The sequence below is a fragment of the Dama dama genome, chromosome 14, assembly GCF_033118175.1.
Source record: "Dama dama isolate Ldn47 chromosome 14, ASM3311817v1, whole genome shotgun sequence".
NCBI classification, from domain to species: domain Eukaryota; kingdom Metazoa; phylum Chordata; class Mammalia; order Artiodactyla; family Cervidae; genus Dama; species Dama dama.
Window position 1 is genome coordinate 4,096,827 of NC_083694.1, and position 24,257 is coordinate 4,121,083.

Genomic DNA, 24,257 nt, shown 5'->3' on the forward strand with positions numbered 1-24,257 from the left:
AGATTGGGAGGAGAACAGGTGACACTCTGGTTCAGCCCCGCTGTCAGGAGCACGGTGAGTCACCAGCTTAACGGGAAGAAGGCAGGACTCAGAGGCCTGGAGGCAGGAAGCTGTGGCTTACAACCAGAGTGCTAATACCTTTCAGAGTACATTCTTTGAACATTAGAGGTGGGAGAGGACTTACAGATCACTTTACAGGGTAGCCGGGTTCAGAGAGGAAAGTGACTTGCCTAAGGTTACACAGAGAGTTATGGCAGAGTTGACATTAAAGCTCAGGTCCCTGTACTTCCAGGACCACTACATCTCAGTTCAGTTTAAGAAGAAATAAAAATAACCAGATTGGAAATGAAGTCAGTCTTTATGCACAGATGACAGGCCCATCTAAGCAGAAATATCCAATGGACTTACAAAAAGCTAGTAGAATAAGAAAGTTTTGTTTGACAGCAGGCTACAAGGTAAGATCAGTTGTATTTCCATATACCAGCAACATTCAATTGGAACTTGAAATTAAAAAAAAATACTATTTACAATAGCATCAAAAAGTAGGAAATCCTTGAGTATAAATCAAGAACAAAAGATGTAGAAGGGGACCCAAACTTCCCGCGCCTGCGGAGAGCCGGAGAGCTGTGGTACAGATAGGGGCTGAGAGGAAAGTGGCTGCCAACAGAGGGTGCAGGGCGGACGCACGGCCCACGCAGCCGTGGTGAAGATCCGCTTTCACCCTATGGTGGCCCTCATCAAGGCCGGCAAGACTGACAAGGCTTCGGCCTTGGTCTCCACCCTGGTGCCCGCTCCAGGCGCTGAGACTCTGCTGACCCTGGCTGGGGAGAAGCCCTTGGGAGGAGGGCCCCCACACCATCCCTACAAGACGCAGGGGCTCTGTCCATGGGCATGGACCTGCTGCTCATGGGCCTGGTGTTCGCCTCCGTCCACATCTACAGATCCTTCTTTCTCGTTCACCTGGCCCGAGACAACTTCTTCCACTGCGGGGTCCTCTAGGAGGCCTCCCTGTCCTCCCAGGTCCGCACTCGCATGGAGCTGGAAGAGGACGGAAGATCTAACTGGAGGAGAGGAACCGCGAGGGCATCAACGTGCCCGTGCCCTGGTTTGGGGACATCCTCCATGATTCCAGCAGGGGCTCACTGTCTATCACGACTTCTCCCTGGACAGGAGCCACTTCATTGTTCAACACCACCAACCTGCTGCCCCCTTGCAACTTCTGGGAGTTCCTGGTGAGAAAGTGCAGAGGAGCACCTACCTCCCGCAGACACACGTCACCCCAGAGGAGGTGGTGGTCACGGAGCACGTCAGCGACAAGAGGCCCTGGCCTCCTTCGTCTCCCACCTGTTTGTAGCAAGGACACCTACTGGCGGTGGCGCCAGGTCACCCGGAAGCGGAAGTACAAACGAGGGGCCAACAACGGCAACGCCCCCCGCCATTTTGAGAGCTCCTGGGTGCGGAGACAATAGGGTGAGGGTGGTGTGAAACCCGCCCCGGCCTCCAGGCTCGCCCCGGCCTCCAGGCTCGCCGCGGCCCTCTCTCATTTTCCCTGAAGCCGCTCCCTGGCTCTCCTTCCCCTCACTTAGCTCGTGCTTTGGACACCTTCCCCTACATGGGATGTGTGTCCCCGTTTCTCTCCAGCCCTGCACCACAGCTTTGACGTCTCAAGGCCACCACCTCTGCTGACCTCTCAGGCCTGGGGCGTGAGTGGGGCGCCCCAAAATGGTTTCTGTCACCCTCATCTTGCGGTCAGGTGGCCGGGGTCCTGGCTGGCAGCCAAAGGAGAAGGATTGGCCGGAAGGACCAGGCCTGGCTGGGTGTTGGGGTGGGGATAGGGAGTGGGTTCAGGGATGTCTGCACAGCTGGGAGAGTCCTGAAAGGCTCCTTGCCAAACACACTTCCTCGCCAGTGCTGACTCCCAGGCCTGAGCTGAGGATGGAGGGAATGTGCCCAGAAATGGCACTCCCGACCCGCTCCTCCAGAGCCCAGGGACGGTGGTTGTCCTGGGGATCTCTCCATCACTCGTGCCAGTGCCTTCAGCCCACCAGTGGGAGTCTGAGTTTGGGGGAGTGGGGGATGAGTCTGTCAAGCACAATCAGTTTCCCAGTGGAACCAAAGAAGGAAGGAGTCGGGGCTGGAAGGGCAGGCGCTCAAGGAGGATGCCCGAAGCCGTAGCCACAGAGGAACAGCTTGGGGTGGAGCGGTTCTCTTTTCATCCTGTCTCCTGGCAGCTGGGCGAGATGAGCAGGGAGAAGGGAGGGGAGTGCAGGTCCTGTTGAGGGGGTGGGGCTCCCTGCCTTCCAGCTCAGGGCTGTTTTGGAAGATACCTGGGGGAAGGAGAGGAAGAGCCATCTGGTACCTGTGCACCCAGCCTCCTCTTTGTTATAAAATTCCGTCCCCCTCTGCTTTGGGGCAATGCAGCGTTATTTCCTTTTCCCTATCACTTTTGCATATTTTTACTGGTCATTTCACATGTTAACCATTCTCAGTCCTGAGCCCTGAAGAGGAGGGCTCCCATTTCTCCTGTCAGACTTCAGTGCTCTCTGGAGATGAAACTGTTAAATGTTTTGTATATTTTCTCAATCAGATCTCGTTTCAGACGTGTTTGTAGAACAATAAAAACCTTTGACTTATGAAAAAAAAAAAGAGAAAGATGTAAAAGAGTTCTATACTGAAAACTGTAAATCATTGCTGGCAAAATGAAAGATTAGCTAAATAATGGAGGAATTTCCTTGATGGTCCACACACCCAGTGCAGGGCGCCTGGGATGGATCACTGGATCCCACATGCTGCAAGGAAGAACGAAGATTCCCTGTGCCACAACTAAGAGACCTGGCACAAGCAAATAAGTAAAGAAATATTTAAATATTTAAAAATAATAAATAATGGAGAGATAAACCATATTCTTAGGTCTTGATAATTATTAAGAGGCTAATTCTCCCCAAATTGATCTATATATTCAATGCAATCAGTATAAAAATTTCAGTAGCCTTTTTTTTTGAGGTAGAAGCTGACAAGTTCACTTTAAAATTCATACTAAAGTGCAACAAACTTAAAATAGTAAAAATAACTGGAAAAGAACAAAATTGGAGGATTAATATTATTAAATTTGAAGACATATAAAGCCATGGCAATCAAGAGAGTGTGGTTCTGGTGTAAAAATAGATGAATAGAGTAGAATGGAAAGTCCAGAAAAAGACCTACACATCTGATTTTCAACAACAGTGCAGAAGCAATTTAGTGGAGATAGAATAATCTTTCAAGAAATGGTGGTAAAATAATTGGATATTGTATAGAAAAAAATCAACTTGGACCTTTATTTTATGTATAGAAGTTAACTCAAAATGGATCATCACTCTAAATGTACAATCTACAATTATAAAACTTCTCAAAGAAAACCTGAGGGGAAAACCTTCATAACTTTGAGTTAGCCAAAGATTTCCTAGATACAAAACCAAAAGCAGAATCCACAAAAAGCCAAATTGGCAGGTTAGACTTCATTAAAGTTAAATGCTTCTGCCCTTTAAAAGATGCCTAAGAAAATGAAAAGACATCCCATAGTTTTGGAGTAAATATTTGCAAATCCCTGTATATAATAAAGAATGTGTGACCAAAAAATATAGAGAATACTCAAAACTCAATTATAAGGAAGCAACCCAATTAAACACTGAGCACAAAATTTGAACAGACACAAAAGAAGATAAATATAGGTAAAAAAGAAGCACATGAGAAGATGCGTAACATTGTCTTTCATTAAGTAAGTATAAATTAAAACCACAGTGAGATACCACATCATACTTATTGGAATGGTTAAAAAAAAAAAAATTGACCATATCAGGTGCTAGGGGAAGGTGTGGAAAAACTGAAACTCATGTGGGTTGTTGGGAATGTAAAATGATACAACCACTTTGAAAATAGTTTGGCAGTTTCTCAAAAAACTGAAGAAATAGCTGCCATATGACCCAGTTATTCCATTCCTAGGTATTTATCCAAGAGAAAAGAAAAATATATGTTCATGAAAAGACTTGCACATAAACGTTTTATGGAAGGTTTATTTTTAATAGCCCCAAATTTGAAACAACTAAATGTCTACCAACAAGTGAATGGTTAAACTATGATGAGTATGTTCGTTATCTTGGTGAGGATTTCCAGTTGCATACATATGCCAAACCTTATCGAATTGTACATTTTAAATATGTGCAGTTTATTGCATGCCAATTGTGTGTCAGTAAAGTTCTTCAAAAACAGTTCAATTCGAGGCAATTTCTCTTTCTAGGCCCTGTGGAGATTGTTGTTGCTGTTTAGTCTCTAAATTCCCCATGGACTGTATGTAGCCCACCAGGCTCCTTTGTCCATGGAATTTCCCGGGAAGGAATACTGGAGTGGGTTGCCATTTCCTTCTCCAGGGGATCGTCCCAGATCAGGGGTTGAACGTTGGCAGGAGGATTCCTTACCACTGAAGTACCAGGGAAGCTTTTGTGGAGGTAAGAGGCATTTGGAGAGAGTGAGATTGTGAGGACAAGTCATTGCCAGCAATATAAGACTTAATGACAAGGAAAGACCTCCATGTAGAAAGATGAAGGAAGGCTTTCTGAAGGAGGGATTCTTGAGTTAGACTGTGAAGGATAAGCGGGGATGTCAACAAGTAGCCTAAAAAGACAAAGGACCTTGAAGTCCTGCTACCCCAGGGAAGTGGTTCCGCCTGTGTTAATATCAATATTCTGTCACATGTATAGCATATAGCAGTTCAAAACACTCTTATTTAATGTATGTTGTTTACTTATTTGTGTCCCACTTTCTATTAAAGTGGTCGAGAGTGACTTATGAGAATACATGCAATACAAGATTTAAGGAAACTAGATGAAACAGAACACAGATAATACAATGATGCTGAGCTAAGATTATTCCGCAAAGGACATGTCATAAGGTTCTGAGTCATGACTTGCTAGAAGGATCAAAATTCAGCTCTGAGTTTTACCGAGGCTGGAACAAAGCGGGAAACATGATTACTACAAAATTCCATAAGCATTTATTTTCCTGGGTTATCTTTTTCAACCTTCACGAACATGCCTAATAGGTGTGTCTCTCCTGCCAGTGGTAGAAGAGAGTGGTTTTTCCAAAGCTGTTGGGGAGCTGGTGACTTTGTGGAAGAATCTTCTTTGTCTGTTCTGCCTGAAGGAGAAAATTGCTACTGGCTTTTAGATGTGTGGCTTCCCTTGTAGCTCAGTTGGTAAAGAATCTGCATGCAGTGCAGGAGACCTGGGTTTGATCCATGGGTGGGGAAGATCCTTTGGAGAAGGAAATGGCAACCCACTCCAGTATCCTTGCCTGGAGAATCACATGGACAGAGGAGCCTGGCGGGCTACAGTCCATGGGGTCACAAAGAGTTGGGCACGACTGAATGACTAACACAATGAGGAGAATTCAAGAAAAGTTGCAAAAATCAGGAAATTAAAAACACACCCCACCCCCCACCCCCCCCAAACTGAAGGTTTTGAAGAGATAAGAAGACAGGCAAAAATCCCAGGGCCAAGATTTGGGAGAGGGAAATCCAGTGAAGTGAGCTCAGCACTGGGGACTGCTTTTCCTTGATGGTGGTGGTGGTTCAGTCGCTCAGTCGTGCCCAACTCTTTGTGACCCCATGGATTGTAGCCCGCCAGGCTCCTCTGTCCATGGGATTCTCCAGGCAAGAATACTGGAGTGGGTTGCCATTTCCTTCTCCAAGGGATCTTCCTGACCCAAGAATAGAATCTGGATCTCCCGCACTTCAGGCAGATTCTTTACTGACTGAGCTATGAGGGAAGCCCTTTCCTTGATGAAGGTCATCTAAATTTAGAAAAGTTGATGAGGTACAGATGAACCTATTTGCAAAGCGGAAGTAGAGGTAGAGACATAGAGAACAAACGCATGGACACCCAATGGGGAAATGGGCGGGGTGAGCTGGGAGACTGGGACGACATCTATGCACTGCTATGTATGAAACAGGTAACTAAAGAGAACCCACTGCAGCTCACAGAGCTTACTCAGTGCTCTGTGGTGACCAAGAGGGAACATATGTGTGTCTATGGCTGGTTCACTTGCTCTATGGCAGAAACTAACACGACCTTGTAAAGCAGCTACACTCCAATTATAAAAAAGCTGATGGAAGATTGGAGACAGATGTGCTCAATTTGCCACAGATTTACAGGGTGGGGGGAAGAGCAGTACATGCTCCTAGTCTGCTGTTGAAGAAGGGGTCCTGGTAATCTCCCGGCCAAGCTTGCAGCTGAGATCCTCAAGTGCTACCCTCTAGGGGTCGTGGTAGCCCATGGTAATCCCATACAGGGACAGAAAATCAACTTTGAATCATCTCATTCTGTGATTGGATTAAGTTAATGTGGAATTGCCAATCCCCTTCCAGAAGCAAACATAAATAGTCCTCAGAGGACGCTAATATCCTAAACTTGAAATTATCTTTATAACATTTCAAATATAATGTGGGGAGACACTCAGAATAGGTAAGACCACAGGGACAGAAGAAACAGCTGTTTCTAGGGACTAAGGGAGGGTGGTGTAGGGTGTGATGCCAGTGGGTATGAGGTTTCTGTCTGGGGTAATGAAAAAGTTTAGAAATCAGATCATGGTGCCAGTTACACAATTCTGTGAATATACCAAAACCCACTGAATTGTACATTTTAAAAAGGTGAATTATATTTCAATTAAGTTTGAAAATGAAGATGAAATAAAAGCATTTCAGATCAACAAACTTTGGCCAAAAGTAGAACTAACTATAGTATAATGATTTTAGTACAAAAGGATCGGGCTGGTTAGGAAATGATTTGGTTCTCATTACTTTCATTACACTGTCAATCAAAAAAGAGCCCACTCAATGAATTCTGGTCCTGAAGCTTTCGTACCATATTCTCACGTGACTTCTCTTGGGGCTGGACTTTTGTTTTTTTAAGTTTTTAAATTTTTTTCCTTTTTATTGAAGTATAATTGAGACACACTATTATAATAGGTTCAGGTGTAAGACACAGTGATTCAGATTTTATACACATCACAAAATGATGCCCACGATAAGCCTGGTTGCATTCTGTCACCGTATGAAGTTATTACAATATTGGTGATTATAGTCTCTCTTCTGTGCATGACATCCCCATGACTTAGTAATATTTTACAATTGGAAGTTTGTACCTCATAATCCCCTTCATCTATTCCTTCCGTCCTTCTACCATCATTTCAGAACAACTTCACAGATTCCCTAAACAGACTGATAAAAACTGGGGATTGGTTGTAGTATATTGTGGTATATTCTACTGTTTCCATATCGGGTACTCTTATGAGCGCTTGAAAGATTTTTCCTAAACAGAAGTTGTTATAGTTACAGGGTAAAAATTGATTGTAGCCATATCAGGCTCACTTCAATAATAAAAAAAAGCACGATGTGTCATGGTTATATATAAAAATAATAGTAGTAATGCTTTCATAATAGTTAACTCTTTCTCTTGCTTCCTGATGTATCAGGCTGACTTCTATGTGCTTTGCATGTATTTTTCTCATTTAATCCTCACAAATACCTATGAGATGACTTGTATTATTATTCTTACTCTATTGATGAGGGAACTGGAGCATATAAGAATCAAGTAACTCACCCGTGATCGCACAGCTACTAATTCTCAGAGCCGGGGTCCACAGGAAGTGTGACTTCACAGTGGCATGCTTTCTAGTCACAGCACTGTCACTGGTACACCCGGCTTGGAGTCAGAGACCTGGGGGTTGAGTCTAGGTAGTTCCATCTTCTAGCTCTATGAGCTTAGGCAAGTCACTGTTTAGTGTAGTTTTCCTCTTTGCCTTGGTTTCCTAGTTGTTAAAATGGAGATAATGATGTATGCTTTATTTCACAGGGCTTTGGTGAATATCAAATTGTGAAAGTATTTAGTAAAGTACTATGCCATAGGCTGCCTTATTGAACTAGCGCTGAGACCTAACCATTACCAGCCCCTCTCCCACCCCTAAGAAATGACGAGTTCCAGCCCCATGATACCAAAGCTGCCCAAATCAACCACTCTTGAGGTATGTGGGCATCCTAGAGCCAAGAAAGTCTCTGGGTATAAAGTGGAAAAGTTGCTCCACTGAACTCTGTAATACTTTGGACTCAAACACCTTATTGGGGTGAATGTGACCTTGAAATGTTTTTTGACTGGAGTGAATTGGCACTGAAAACCTGGTGAGGAAAGTCCCATTATCACTGTCCCTGGGGCAGCACTTGGAGCTTGCTGTCGTTGGTTCAGCCAGCCCTGATGGCATGGACGTTTCATGGACAAAGCTATGAGACACATCCCTTCAGAACTTCTCAAACTACACTAGGGAGAGGAGCTCTGCAAGAGCCAGCTAGCTTTGTATCAGCACTGGGGACCACACATTTTGAGATTTTTAATTTCTAATTTCTTTTCCCCAGGTTAATGAAACGTAGACATTCAGATTCTGATATTCCAGGTTATGTTTATTCTTATTTTATTGTGGGAAGGCAGAATTCACTCAATCAGAATTAAGTGATTAGATCCATTAGTTCTACTCTCTTGTGGAGCTGTCTCTGGTCTGGGAAGACAGGTGGTGACTTTTCAAGGCAGGGATTAGGCTACAGAGGGAGCTAGTGAATTTGTCCTTCATTTCATGAGTAGTGTATTTTCCAAGAGGACACAGTTTGGAAGTTAAAGTCAGAGTCTGATGGAGAGAGCCCCATTCACTGTTGCTGGAAGCAGCTTCTACTCTTCACCACTTTGGATGATTCCCCGGGTTTGACCCTTTACCTCTGGACAAAGGAGATGAGGAACCAAAAACCAATTTATTTTGGTTTGAGAGCCTAAGTCATTGTGCATTTCCAGTACCCTATGTACTGAAAACCCTAAGGCTTTCCGGGGACATGATCTCTACTTTCTCACATTCTGGGACAAGTTTAGACCTGCTGGGCCTTTGCCTGCCTTTCTTTGCCAGTTTTAAAATCTATGTAGTAAGTGAGTATGTGGTGTGTGTGTGTGAGCTTGTTCAAAGCTTTTTACTGGCACCTTTGAATAGCAGAGTCCCTCTATCACCCCTGCCCAGGGCACAGGGCTCTCTCTCTCAGACTTCCGCCCTGCTCCATTCCAGAGCTGCAGTCCCTTCTGTGACTCCTGAATGACTGGGCCGCCAATTCCTGGATCCCAAAGTGGTCAGCCTCATGCCATAACATGACCTCATCCTGCTGAATGCATAGTTTACATTGTGTGCAAGGAGAAAGCAGTACTTTCCAACAAAGAATAATTTTGAGACTCTCTGTGACTTATAATGAGTTGTCTAAATAGCATGTAGAGTAGCAGTTTTGCCTATAGCAGAGTCTACATTCATTTTCTGAGGGCGGAAAGGGATTTGAAATGTGTTTAAATCCCTCTCCCCTCTACATTCCTTCTATATTAGGTGAGGCTACATTATGCTGCAGCAGCAGACAATACCTTAGTCTTTCTCAGTGGCTTGTTATGACAAAAATTATTTCTCACTTATAATACATGTCTGATACATATTAGCGTGGCCATCTGCTCATCATGGCTACACAGGGACCCAGGTGGAGGAAACACTTCCATCCCGTAACGCTGCCATCCCGACTCGAGCAAGGTAGGAGCGCACGTGGAGAACTATGCCCTGTGTTTTAAATGCTTCCACCTGAAAGACACTTGATCCTTTCACTTATATTTCACTGGTCAAAATAGTCCAATGGCCATGCCAAGCTTCCACGGGGCAGAGAAGTGCAATTTTTCTGTCTTCTAAGAAGAGGGAAGCTGTAACTGCAATGTCTCCCATACATCCCAGTGGACATCCCACCTAGAATCAGCACAGTTCAGTTCAGTCACTCAGTTGTGTCTGACTCTTTGCAACCCCATGGTCTGTAGCATGCCAGCCTTCGCTGTCCATCACCAACTCCTGGAGTTTACTCAAACTCATCTCCATTGAGTCGGTGATGCCATCCAACCATCTCATCCTCTGTCATCCCCTTCTCCTCCCACCTTCAATCTTTCCCAGCATCAGGGTCTTTTCCAATGAGTTAGTTTTTCCCATCAGGTGGCCAAAGTATTGGAGTTTCAGCTTCAGCATCAGTCCTTCCAATGAATATTCAGGGCTGATTTCCTTTAGGATGGACTGGTTGGATCTCCTTGCAGTCCAAGGGACTCTCCAGAGTCTTCTACAACATCACAGTTCAAAAGCATCAGTTCTTCGGTGCTCAGCTTTCTTTATAATCCAACTCTTACATCCATACATGACTACTGGAAAAACCATAGCTTTGACTAGACAGACCTTTGTTGGCAAAGTAATGTCTCTGCTTTTTAATATGCTGTCTAGGTTGGTCATAACTTTTCTTCCAAGGAGTAAGTGTCTTTTACTCCTTTTACCTTTTTCCAATTCTCTATTCTTGTGATGAGATTAACCCACCAAAATTCAGACTCCATATCATTCTGAATACTTTTCCTATCAAGCACCTTACTCACTACTTGCTTATTTTTTTCAATAACATACTCTGCTGTGCTGGGCAGCATGAGGAGGAGAACATATCTGTTCCTTTGTCCCCTCAAGGTCCTAGATTGAGAAAGTTGGGGGTGGGTATACAGAGGGGGAAGGGAGAGGAAGGAGGGAAGGGCGGGGGAGACAGATAGGGACAAGGGAAGGAGAAAGATGAGATTCAGTGCCAAAAAAGAAATTCAAATCCCTGTGGTGTTCAAGGGTGGCAAAAATTCCTTGCAGCTTTTAGAATAGCTTCAAGAAGGACACCTTGAAAGACAGGTAAAATTTTAATTCAAATCTCTCTCTCTCAAATGGTAGGTGTTTGTTGAGTTCTTTTTACATCAATTATACAAAATCCTTTAAAGATGAAAATAAAAATCTATCCAGCCTGCAATTGTACTGCTTCAAAATAAATATCTTTAGCAGGACATGTGTGTGTGTGTGTGTGCGTGCACACACTTTTTATAGCATGTATATGCACGTATGTAAACACATGTATACATATATATGCAATTTGTCTTTGACAGTCAATGACGTATCACTGCATCTTTTTATGTGGAAGCAATAGATTGTTGGTTTGGCACTAGTTTGGCACATGATAAGAACATCCCAAATTCCATGAACAGTGGGGCAGAGGCAGAAAATGGAGGTGAGCAGTCCAGTTTGGCTGGAGCATGGTGAGCAGAGGTGTAGGAAGAGATACAGTTGGGAAGGTGAGTAGCCAGATGTCAGAGAATAAGCGCTTCCATGTCGGGAATTTCAGTGATTTTCTGTGGGCGATGGTGAAACTTGTGATTTATTTAAATTTTAAATAACTTTTAAAAAATTTACATTTGAATTAGACTTGTATAACCTTTGAAAATATAGATAAGCTCTAGAAAAGGAAAATACCCATCATCTCAGTACTCAAATGTAATCCTGTTAACATTTTGCTATTTATATTTCTAGATTTTTCAACACGTACATATGCTTATTTTATTATTATTATTATTTTTTTTACAAAAATGGGACCATACTGCATATGTCATCTGTAACTTTGTTTTTAAGTCTGAACTGTTATAAAAGGGTTTTTTTTTTAAGGGATGTAAAGACAAATTACATTTAGTAGTTGAATGGCATTCTATTACATGGACTCTTATGCATAGAATAGCATCAGTTGAGGAGTATAAAAATCAATTTAATTTATCTTCCCCCTTAAATGTATTTCATTACTTGGTTTTGAAATTAAGAATTGAGTCAAGAACAAACTAAAATGTTGAAGGCTCTGTGCTAGGCACTGATGAACACAGAAATGGAAAAAAGAGCAATGGACTGGGAGAAGTCAAGGATAATTTTAAAGGTTAAGGAGTAGTATGATCAGAGTCGTGCATTTAGAAGGATCTTATGAAGCAGTGGGCATTCTGTTTAAAGAGGGATGAGACTGGGAGAGAGTCTGTAAGACAGATGAAATAGGAACCATTTCCCCCTTTGGCAGACTGGGACAGGTGGCACAGAGAAAGCATATTTAAGGCAGCAGTTTGGAAGCTCTAGGATGGGATTGGGTTTCTTATTCGCAGACCCAGGACTCTCTCCTGTGCTGACCTAAGCACAGATTCTGTTTCCCTGGGATTCTACAACCAGATGAGTGGTTATAGTATTATTTCACGAGTCTTTACTCTCATACTAAGGGCACATGCAAAGCTGGCCCAGATATTTAATCAGGCCATGGGACGCAAAGCAGTGTCTCACGACCCAGAGATTGTTGCCTGAACAGATTGGTGAACATTTGGCAAAGACTTTATGTACTGGGCTTCCCTTGTGGCTCAGCTGGTAAAGAATCCACGTGCAATGTGGGAGACCTGGGTTCAGTCCCTGGGTTGGGAAGATCCCTTGGAGAAGGGAACGGCTACCCACTCCAGTATTCTGGCCTGGAGAATTCCCTGGACTCTATAGTCCATGGGGTTGCAGAGTCGACAGGACTGAGTGACTGACTTTCACTTTCTGTCTACACAGTCTGGGAGGCTACTGGGTCCTGTAAGCAGTTAGGTTTGTGGATCGGTCTTATGAAATGCACTTAGTCGACAAACGCTTATGGAGCACCCACCATATGCCAGGCTCTGAGGGCCCTTTTGAGACAAGGGAAAGTCAGTGCTGGTGCCCAGGGAGTTCACAGCCTGGTGGGCAAGACCACCAGGGTGCAGGGAGGGGTCACATCGGTGCCATCAGAGATGAGCACAGGAGTGGGGTGATCGCTGCTGTCGAGGACTCTAGAAAGTTCCTTGTACGTCCACAGAATGAATTTGAATAGGAGGAAGGCAGGGGAGCTATTTCAGGAATATTGATGCTGATAAACTGCCGAGTATGAAATCTATCTCATTTCAACTGAAATCTTTTCCCTCTCTTCCTCCTTCTCCTCCTTTCGCTTTCTTTTTTTCTCCTTCCTTCTTCCCTTCCCCCTCCCCTCAGTCCCTCCCTCCTTACTTGCCTTCCTTCCTTACCCTCCAAAATATATATCTGTTAGAAAAAGCAGCTTTGGATATATGAGAGACATGGTGACACAGGGGAAATGGACCACATTTCTTAACCTGAATCTACTCAGGAGACTCTGTAACTATCATTTTCTTCAACCCTGTTTACTGCCATATGTTTATTTAAGACATTCATGCCCTTGAGACTCAAAGTTGGTGCTCTGCAGGCTGTGAGAAGGTACAGGAAGCTGACTTCTGGGACTCAATTGCAGTTTTCAGAGTTGGATGTCTCTTATGGTTCTCTTTCTTATGATTGGCTAAAATAAAGCCTTTGCTTAGAAAACTGAGACCCAAGTCCTTCACCCAACTTCTCCCTTCCTGTCTACAGCTCTTGGGGCTCAGTAGCACCTTAGGTTCCCTTACATATCCTACAACTATATTTAAATTGCTCTTGCCCATGGATTTCCATTAATCATCAAGCAAGACGGCAATCAAGGATCCTTGTTCTTCCAGCAACTTCTAGAACCTTCTTCTCCTTGGCTCCCTGTAGCAGTTGTATGGCCATAGAATTCATGGAGGTCACAGAGGTCTCCAGAAGACATCCTCCTTTATTTTTGCTGGCAAATTTCTACTCAGGCTTCAAGTCTCAGATCAAATGTCACCTCCACTAGGAAGCTTCTCAACCCTTCCAGCAACATCCAAGATACACCTTACCAAGACCTCACCTTGATGTTTTCGTTGACAGCATCCTTCTGTTACTGGTGTCAACACATTCCCATGACTTGGTGTTGCAATTTATCTGTTTGCAAGTGTATTCACTCTGTTGACTCATTAGAACTGAGAACAATAACTGAGTCTTAATTTTTTTTTAAATAGCTTTATTGAGATATAATTCACACACCACAGAGTTCACTGCTTAAAGTGTACAGTTCAATGGGTTTTAGTATACTCACAGAGTGCATCACTATAATCTAATTTTAGAATATTTTCTTTACTCCCCAAGGAAACTTTGTATTCATCTTTAGTCACTCCCAATTCCTTCCATCCACCAAATTCCCAACTCCAAGCCCTAGGCAGCCAGTACTCTATTTTCTGTCTCTATAACTTGTCTTTTCTGGACATTACGTAAACGTTATCATAGTCATTCGCTTTTGTATAGCCTTTTCTGACACTCAGTAGGTGCTTAAGAAGTGCTTATTCAGTAATTGTGTGAATACATGCAAGATTGAGAAGCTGATGAAGGGTGGAACAGAAGAAAGAATACTGACTGAGAGCCAGAAGACCTGTACTCTAGTTATGATTTGGTCATTTATTTATGTGATGTAGGGAAAATTATTTGACCTTTCTAAATCTCAGTTTTCTAATCTGCCAAGGACAGTTAACAATATCTGTCCCCCTTCTAATATTTTTGTTATAGTGAATAGCAAATGAGAGATTTCACTTAGAGGTATTTTGTACATCTGAGCATGCTGTAGAGTTGTAAGACTGATATGTGTTTGTTTTCACTCCTATCCTTTGAAATGCCTGTAATAATGAATTATTATACCAGTGATAGAGGACAAGATTGAATGGCAAAGTGCCAGTCTAGGGAGCCAACCAGTGGACACCCACCTCTCATCTCCACTCCTAGAAGGACAGCAGCTGAAACAGGGAGAAGAGCTGACAAAAGCCCAGAAATCTCACCTCTGTCAGTGCACGTGTTCCCAGCCAAATAGCGAGATAACAATCTATTTTAGAGTGGAGATTAAATCAGTTCACTGGAAGAAAAATGGTGATGTAACTTTCCTTTATCTCTGGTGCTCAGGAAACCCTATTTCATATTCTCATCACTTCTTTCCTGCAGGGCATTTCTATCAGTCACAAGGGGGGATATTCAGGTTTAGAGTGAGATCTTTACTGCCTCACCCGGGAGTGGAGAAGGGACCCTTCTCCACCTGGTTCAGCCCTTTCCTCTTTCTGTAGGTTTAGGAGAATGTGTAGGGGATGTTGGGGGGTGGGGAGTAGAGTTATTCTCAAATGGAAAATTCAGACTGCAGACATGCTATGACATACACAACAAGCATACATGCATATGCGACAGGAGTGGCCTGAGAGTCAGAGAATAAACACCCTCAATCTAATAAAAGGTATTTAGGGGGAAAGTGGCCATGTAAATCAAAGTTTATCCACAGAAGACCTTTTCTCCCACCCAGTATTTTGTGAAGGAAATTTTCCAAGTTTCCAGAGAGCAAGGAGATGAGAGATATTAGGAGAACTTCTGATCTTCGTCTCACCTAGCATGGAGTTGGGATGAAAATCCACGGATCTGGACTAAGAGACCAGCCCCACTTTCTCCAGTTTCTCCAAGTCTGAGACGTGGAGCTTCCCTGGGAGTGGGGGGCGGCGGGGGGGATGGCGGTGAGCCAGTGTGCCGGGCCTCGCCCGCTGCTCCCACCCGGGGCTTTCGGGCCCGTCTGCGGAGCTGCCACCTTATTTTCCTTCCCCTCTCCTGACCGTCTCAACAGTCCACTGCTTCTCTAACCACAACCCTTCTCCCCCGAAGGGTACGCTTCTGACGCGTCTCTATGTCTATGTCAGCTCTTTCCCCTGCAGTCACTGCTGTCCCCTAGTCCGGGATTTCTGGGCCTCAGCACTTTAGGGGGGCTGTCAGCTGGTTCTTGGTGGGGAGGGGCCGTCCCATACACTGTAGGGTGTTTGGCAGCATCCCTTGGCCACGCCACTACCTGTGAGTAGCACCCCACTCCCCACCCCCCATTCCCTGTTATGACAACCTGAAATGTCTCGAGACATTGTCAGCTATTCCCCGGGGTCAAAATTGTCCCGTGGAGAACCATTGCTCTAATTCCTTCTGCTTCACTTGTAGCTCCCGTTTGTTAAGCATTTACCATGGGGAAGATACCAGATACTTCCTGTGTTTTATGTAAACGCTTCTCAAATTTTAACATACTTAAGAATCATCTTGGGAGTTTTTAAAGTGCACTTTCCGGTTCAGTAGTTTTGGGGGAAGGGTCCGAGATCTTGCATTTCTAACGAACTCCTAGATATTGCTGTTCCGTTGGAGCACAGACCACACTTTGAGCAGCAAGACTTCATGTCACTGCCCTTGGGGCCTGTGGGGATTCGGTTTTACAGGTGAGGAAGCTGAAACTCAGAGGGCTCCTGGGTTCATGATGTTTTGGACCCAGGTCTGCCTGCAGACAAGGTGTGAACTCCTAACCAGCGATCTCAGTTGACCTGGGGCCGAGGTCCTTGAGTTCCCTCCATGCCCGCCCTCCCTGGGAAATCATGCCCTCCCGGGGATAAGCTCAGCCAAGCCTGAGACTCAGGCACGTGTTTGCCTGGGATCTCTGTGTTACGTTACTCCTCCCTTAGACAGGAAGAGCTGCTCATGACCCCAGGTGGCTATTTGGGAGCCTGCCTAGCTGTCTGCATGACCTCATGCCTCTGTCCCGGCCTGTCCTGCTGACACCACATCCCTCCTGCTCTCCTGCGGATCCATAGACAGTTGTCTAGGATTGCAAATGCCCTTGGGCTCACTTTTGCTCTCAGCTTCCAGCTTTAGCTGTCTAGACTCTCCAGTCCTGTTTGCCTTCCCCCTCATCTATTGTCCCAATATTCTTAGTTTGTCTTCTGTCTCATCAAAGCCTCTTGGCGTCTTCTTCCCATGGTAGTTAGAAATTATTAGTAGGGACCTAGATCCTGAAAGGAAAAGGGGGTTGTGATGTGGGCCCCTGCCTAGGACTAGAGAACAAGACTCAGCCTTCTGGGAGCAAAGGCCTCAAGCATGGTCCTTAATACAGCCGTGGCAGATGGCCAGCCTGCTGGCTGGGGATTGGAGCACATATTTGATTTACTAAAGAAAACAAACAGCCCTGTGTCTGTGATGGAGAGAAGAGAGATTAAGGGTCTGCTGACTGGAGAGACTGGAAAGGGCTGCTCAGTGGTAAAGAATCCACCTGCCAAGCAGAAGACATGGGTTTGATCCCCGGGTGGGGAAGATCCCTTGGAGAAGGAAATGGCTACCCACTCCAGTATTCTTGCCTGGAGAATCCCACGGACAGAGGAGCCTGGAGGTCTGCAGTCCATGGGGCTGCAAAGAGTTGGACACAATTTAGTGATTAAACAGCAGCAGCAGCAGCTCCTCCTAGTGTCCCCTGTTCTTTTTTCTCCAAGGAGACCTAGAGAAAGTTATCCTGCCCCTCACATCACATTTCTATTCCCATGACTTTGCCTGGATCCAGGTTTAAAGAAACTCTTACAATGTTCACGCAAGAAGGTAATTCAGAACAAGGCTCAGCAAGCCCTCTCTGCAAAGGGTCAGATGTTAAAAGTAAATATTTGTGACTTTGTGGGCCACGTGGCCTCAGTCACAGCTACTCATCCTTGTAACACAGAAGCAGCAAACCACATGTGAACAAATGGGCATGACTGCGTCCCAGTAAAAATTTACTTATGGATATTGAAATTTTAATTCACCCACATTCATGTGTCCCAAAACGTATGTTCTTTTAATTTTGTTTCAATCATTAAAAAATACAAAAACTATCTTCAGTCACCAGGCTAAGCCATTCTTAACTTCTTCTCAGCCAGTAGTTGGCCAGTTCCTCATTCAGAGTCCAGTGTTTCTCAGGCTGTGTTTCCCAGAGTCATGGTCTAACACCTGTGGGAAAGGCTGGGTTAAGCAGTGTTAAGCCCACACCAGGCTTCCGACTCCTACAGGGCACTAGAGGTTTCCAAGAGGGGCGAGCACGTGCCAGCCTTCTCTAATTTACTGGGTGTGAAATCCTTAGTGCACAGAGTCTTGCAGATAAGCATCCCTCAGGACTAGATTCTGGGGAAAATGCGTTGGTAACACTGCTCCAGTCTGCTCCCACCCACACCCTACACCTGAAGGCTGAGCGTCCTGCTAGGACGGGTCTCTTGATGGCGCTGATACTCCCGTGGCGATGGGATAGAGCTTTTGTTTGCTTGCTTGCGTGTTTTAATTTTTTGGATGTAGAAACGGAGGTTCGAGGTAGCTAGATGACCTGCCCCCATCTCGCTGCCAATGGCAGAGCTGGAACTCAGACCCAGCACTCACCGCACCAGGGGCTGCTTCCCCCATGGCCCCATTGTCTAGAGTGAAGGTTGACTAGCAGTGACGTCATTCTCTGGGAAAGCATGACCAGTTTCCCTTTCTCCACCTCCCTCTGCTTCCCCCACCCCTCCCCCACAGCCCCCGTATATATGAAGCTCCACAAAGCCTGGCTTGCCTGCACACCTTTACTTTGGAAACAACTTCCGTGGCTGGAGCAAGAGCCTTCCATCCACTGTCACACCCCTGGTCGGCGCATGGTGTGTGTGCATGGGCGCCTGCCGAAACTTCTTCCTCTACGACAGGAACCAGCTGCCACCAACCGCAAGCCTTCAAGCATCACTTCCAGGGCCCGAGGTGAGTGATGGGAGATTCCCGAGTACTTGGCTTTGAAGCCTTAGACCGACTGCTGCCCGACTGGGCCTAGGGGCTGGGGAGACACAGAAGCCAACTTTGTCGGTGTTTATGTAAAGGGTGAGACATGCCATGAGGAGGAGCTGCTCTCTTGGGTTTAACATCAGGAAGAGTTTAGGCTGGAGGAGAGGAAGGCCAGGAGGATTATGAGGCCCACAGGTGAATCTGCAAGAGAGGCTGAAGAGCCTGTGGCGGAGGGAGAGGCTGGAGCTCAGTGCTGCGTGACGGGACAACCCGTGCTGGCCCCGGGCCCACTCCTGTGACTCGCACGTTGGCAGGTCCCGGGGAGACAGACCTTCTCCTGGCTTCCCGCCCAGCTGAGGGGTGGAAGACGGAGCATTCTCAGGTGTGAGAACAGGGCCTGGAGTAAGAAAGGGAGGGACCGAGCTCTGAGGAAAGAAGAAAGGAAAAGAGGCAAAGGGCCAAGGAGTCAGGGAGAAGAAATCTCTGCATACACTTATGACAGACAAGGGGGTTCCCTGTCTCTAGCTTGCGGCTCTTCACACAGTCAGTCAGTGGAAGGCTTTAGAGGTGATTCATGTGGAAATCTGATTCCGCCTCTTGTTTAGTCACCTGAAAAGATACTTCCTAGCTCAAGAGTGAGTCGGTCAGCTGAGGTGGCAGAGTGAGTGTGCCTACCAGCTCGCCCATCCCTGTGGGCCAGGATTAAACCCGCAGCTCCCCTGGACACTGACGAGAGTGGCCTGGACACTGGACACTGGCCTTCTCTGGGGGAGGGAAGAAAGACCTTCCCACGTGTGTCCCGTGACTTGAGGGCAGAACTCAGACAGGCAAACGTGTTCTGCTGAGTTTGGGATCCTTGTATGTGTTCTTGGGCACATTATAACTCCCCGTTTCTTCACTTTTCTTGGTCAAATTCTGACTAGTGGGCTGTTGTCTAGAGAGGACTGTAACGGAACAGGGAAGGTGGGGCAGGGCCTGTGTGTGTGTGTGTGTGTGTGTGTGTGTGACGTGGAGGGGCGTGGTGAGGGAGGAGGTGGCGGGGACAGCCAGACCAGTGGGTGTGAGACTGAGGGGCAGAAAGGCCCTTGGGGCTGAAAAACCATTGCCCCACCCAGGGCACCCTGGCAAGGCCACACACTTGAATTATTCTAACACCAGGAACCCACCCTGGTTTCAGGTTTCTCATCTGTGTGTCCCCAAGGCTGGCTGCAGCAGAGCCAAGGAGGCTTACTTCAGGGGGACCCCTCCTGGGGCCGAGGGCCTGCCTCACAGGGGTGCTCCCCTTCCCCCAGCAGGATCCTCCCTCACAGGGGTGCTCCCTTCCCCCAGCAGGATGCTCCCTCACAGGGGTGCTCCCTTCCCCTGGCAGGAACCTACCTCTCAGAGGTGCTCCCTTCCCCCAGCAGGATCCGCCCTCACAGAGGCACCCCCTTCCCCCCAGCAGGATGCTCCCTCACAGGGGTGCTCCCTTCCCCCAGCAGGATGCTCCCTCACAGGGATGCTCTCTTCCCCCAGCAGGATCCTCCCTCACAGAGGCACCCCACTTCCCCCCAGCAGGATGCTCCCTCACAGGGGTGCTCCCGTCCCCCTGTAGGATCCTCCTGGACCCTCTTTGCTGCAGATGAGCTCTTCCATGCATGTGGCTGCCCTTCCCTGCCTGAGTCTGATCCTGCTTCTCTGGAGTCCGGGGCCATGGGTCCAGGGCCAAGAATTCCAGTTTGGGCCCTGCCGAGTCGAAGGAGTAGTTCTCCAGAAACTGTGGCAGGCCTTCTGGGCCGTGAAGGACATCGTGGTGAGTGAAGTGTTGTTCTGGACCCAGCAGTGTCGTGGGGTGATTCTGGGTAGAGGAAAATATTTGATGATTATGGAGCCCTTTGCAGCTTGCTAGAAGGCAATAGCACCCCACTCCAGTACTCTTGCCTGGAAAATCCCATGGATGGAGGCTGCAGTCCATGATGTCGCTAGGAGTTGGACACAACTGAGCGACTTCACTTTCACTTTTCACTTTCATGCATTGGAGAAGGAAATGGCAACCCACTCCAGTGTTCTTGCCTGGAGAATCCCAGGGACAGCAGAGCCTGGTGGGCTGCCGTCTATGGGGTCGCACAGAGTCGGACACGAGTGAGGCGACTTAGCAGCAGCAACAATCATGTTTCTACCTAGGAGCTTAGTGAAGTCAGAGGTATCGTGGGTCCACATTTCCTTCTGCACTTGAGGAAACTGAGGCTCAGAAAGATGTGGCCAGTCTATAGGAAAAGAAACAACCCACGAGGAATAAAGAAGGAAACCTGATTCATTTGAGCTTCATCTCTGTCCCAGGGTTACGTAAGCCTACAAGCCTACGTAAGGCCCACCAGAGTTTTCACCTACTGCTTTGCCAGCTCCTCCTAGTTTGTTCTCCCCTGCTGAGGCCTTGATTCCGAGTTGGAAAAGAACGGTTAATGCATCCCGTGACATGTATTCCTTAAAGGACAATCCAGATGCAAGGCAGAATGAAGGAGCTTGACAAGGCAGTCTGGGGAGAGAGGAGAGTGCTGGACTGGGTCAGGACACCTCTGTGACCTTGACCTTGAAACCAATCCATACAGCCGCCTCCCCCCACTCCCACCCTATCATTTTCCTTATTTGCACAATGAGGAGGTAGGACAAAGGAGTTTTAAAGCTCCTCCTCTCAAGGATTCTTTGGCTGGAAACCCAAGAAGTGGCGGGCTGCAGGGGAAGCCTCGAGATGCAGCCTCCCCTGCCCTCCTTGGAAGATGGAACATTCTGCTCCTAGTGGTTCTTAAACAAAATGGGCGTATTTCTTGGTGCCTCAAGTGACCAAAGGAATCAAACAAGTCCCCCATCAAAGCTCTAAGAACGCCTAGGATTCCATCTGCTCCTGGGAGGCCAGGATTCGTGATTTTCTGGAGCTGGAACCTTGTACCTCCACCCCAGGGGCCAGCTCAGCATGGCCCTCCCTGGGTCCCCCCTTGTGGCCTCTGAGGTCACACAGACTGGACAGAATGAAGGGTCTGGGTAAGCAGCATGTATTTGCAAGGTTGGCTTCTATACTGACCCCCAACCTGGAGACATCTGTCCTTTCTGTTCCCCAAGCAAGCTCAGGATAACATCACGAGTGTCCAGCTGCTGCGGAAAGAGGTTCTGCAGAACATCCCGGTAATCAGACGCGGGGGAAGGGTGCTGTCTCCTCTGGGTGGCTGGTCTCCTGCGGGTGAGGCTGAGGGGTGCTCCAGGGGAGGCTGATAGAAGACTTCACTTCTGTCCCACGCTGAGCCTGCACAGGTCAGGGCTGGGTGGTGAGCCGGAGGAGGAATACCTGGGCTGGTCTCCTCAGTATCCAGGGTATGTGAATACAGGACCTGAGGAGAGGGCGGGGACTGAGGCTTGTAAACATCTGTCTCCATTTAGCCAGAGTCTCCATCAATCTGGATTTCTCTTCTGCTCTCACTGGCCCAGAGCCATCTGCTTAGGCCTCTTCCATGCCCCCACTTTCTTCTTACCCATCCAGACAGTGAGCACAAACCACCGGGCTCTTATCCCTGAGACGCCGAGCTCCCCTCTGTGGCACCTCGGGGCCCAGGGTGCAATTCCTGTGCTCATGGACACTAGTTTTCTTTCTCTTTATTTCTTCTCCTTCTGAATCTTTACCCTGCCAAAGCTCAGCTAACCAAGAGGTGGTTCTTTTCAAGGCCCATCACTGCCCAGGGCTATTAGAGAGGCCATGGGTTGGAGAAGAAAGAAATCTAACCACGTGGGAGTCGGGGGTCCTGGAGGCCAGGCCTGGGCCTGCCACTTGACTGGCAGTGGGACCCTGGATGAGCCCTTCCTTTCTAGGCCTGTGGGTCCTCTGGTCAAACAAAGATGTCTGAGGCCCTTTAAGACCCCCATCTCCTAGAGGATCCCAGCCTCCTCTGAGCTTACCTTGCCTCATGCGTCACATGGGTGGTTCATCGGGGTCTGAGTGGGCAGAGGCTTGGGCTTGGCAATGACCCCGCCACCCCCCAGGAGACTGAGAGCTGCCACCTCATCCACGCCCTGCTGAGGTTCTACGTGAACACTGTCTTCAAAAGCTACCGTGACAAGGCGGTTGAATTTGGGATCCTGAAGTCATTCTCTACTCTGGCCAACAACTTCTTTGTCATCGTGTCAAAACTGCAAGCCAGCGTGAGTAGAACAAAGCTGGGACGGAGGTCCACAGGAGACGCTGTGCTTTCAGAAGATTCCTGTCCCCTTATCTGGCCCTGGGCTTTTATTCCATGCTAGGGAGCTGCAGGTGTCATGGAATAGGGCACAGGCTCTGGACTGGGTGTCCATTTGCAAGGTGGTCAATCTTTTTTTGCAAACAATTAATCTTTTATTTATTTGAAATGCCTTTGAGAGAGAAATTGGGAGAGAAAAAAAAAAACAAACCAAAACTAAACTAAAACCCCAAAAGTGGTCAATCACTTTGGGCTTTGGTTTTCTTATCTATAAAATGCTGATAATCACCTGTACCTGGAAAGACTACTTTATGAAAGGAGGCAGTCTCCGCTGCACGGTGGGAGGTCAGCATCGGCTGCCTTGGGGATGTGAGATTTGGAGCTGCCCTCTTAGGCCTCGGGAGTCCCTCTGGCATTACTAGGAAAGAGTGGGAGAAGGCACCTCTGCTCCTATCTGACACTTGGCACAATTTGCTTTTTCTGTTACCCAGCAGGAAAAGATGCTTTCCACCCGCGAGACTGCACGCAGGCGATTTTTGCTGTTCCACCGAGCATTTAAACAGGTAATCAAGGCCGGGAACTGAGAGCTGCCCATCTGGAAGACGACTACCCTGAACTGTCGCTTGAGGGTGCCTCAGGGACCTGATGTAGAATTCAATGTAGGGGACTCCACCCAGCTTGCCCCTGAGCCACCTGACTTAGCGGGAGCATAGCTATACTATAGCTGCATTAGTTACCATAAAATTTCCATAAACATTGCTAACGACATGGCCAATTTTTCTGCCAGTTTTCAAGTTAAAATGCTATTCTATTTCCCTACAAGATGATGTCACTAGCAAGGACATTCCAGAGTGACAGCTTTATGGGTACCTGAGGCGGGCAGTTGGTGAGTCAAAAGTGAGGGAGAAAGAAGGGAGAATTCCCAACCCCAACACACATCTGCAGTATTTTCCAGGATGCTCAAAGGGTTGAGTTTGTGAAAAAGAATTATGGGAATTATGTTGTCTTTTCCTAAATTAAGACAACAAAGAAAATTCCAATTTCATCCCCAGCTCCCTCCCCCAAACAATCCAATTTCGATCATTTTTTGAGGAAGAGATATACCAGTTTAAAAACAAATGGTGAAGAGCAATAACATAGAAGGGAAAGGCCACCCAGGTCTCAATTTCCTCATCTGCACAGTGGTCTCAGGTGGATGGAATACACCCTGCACAGGGGTTCCGATGCCTCTTGTCAGGGACTCACGATGCTTTCCCCTTGCTCCTTATCTGCGGCCACTCACCAACCCATCTGTCCTCGCCTCCAAAGCAGACAACAAGCACGGAGAACAGCTGATGGGTGGGTGACTTTGTCAGAGGCCATCCTAAAGGGGTCACAGCCCATGATCTACAGTCGTACCAGGTTCAGGGGTCAGAAGGAAACCTATTCCTGTGGCTAACATGGCAGATCTTCAACTTTCCTTTCCCTTTAGTTGGACAGAGAAGCGGCTGTGACCAAAGCCTTTGGAGAAATGGACATTCTCTTGAGCTGGATGGAGAAATTCTACCAGCTCTGAAGGCCGAGACCAGGATACCCTCCTTCTGCTCCGCGTCATTTCAGACGAGGGTCCCTTCCCGTGATGTCCTCTGGGCACTTCACACTCTT

The 24,257-nt window shown here is 47.0% G+C and overlaps 1 protein-coding gene and 1 pseudogene across 1 annotated transcript; both read left to right on the forward strand.

Moving 5' to 3' along the window:
- The first annotated feature begins 368 nt into the window (after positions 1-368).
- LOC133069531 (integral membrane protein 2C-like) lies at positions 369-1,469 on the forward strand (annotated as a pseudogene).
- Positions 1,470-20,044: 18,575 nt separating this feature from the next.
- On the forward strand, positions 20,045-24,168 carry IL24 (interleukin 24). Its single transcript, XM_061161168.1, has 5 exons — positions 20,045-20,203; positions 21,508-21,570; positions 22,420-22,578; positions 23,105-23,176; positions 24,085-24,168. Exons 1-5 carry the CDS (start codon positions 20,045-20,047, stop codon positions 24,166-24,168), a joined length of 537 nt encoding a protein of 178 aa, XP_061017151.1.
- The last annotated feature ends 89 nt before the right edge of the window (positions 24,169-24,257 follow it).

Coding starts and splice junctions, on each gene's coding strand:
- IL24 (XM_061161168.1), top strand. CDS start 20,045: ATGCATGTGGCTGCCCTTCCCTGCCTGAGTCTGATCCTGCTTCTCTGG. Junction 20,204..21,507: donor GGGCCGTGAAGGACATCGTG/GTGAGTGAAGTG, acceptor CTGTTCCCCAAG/CAAGCTCAGGATAACATCAC. Junction 22,579..23,104: donor TGTCAAAACTGCAAGCCAGC/GTGAGTAGAACA, acceptor TCTGTTACCCAG/CAGGAAAAGATGCTTTCCAC.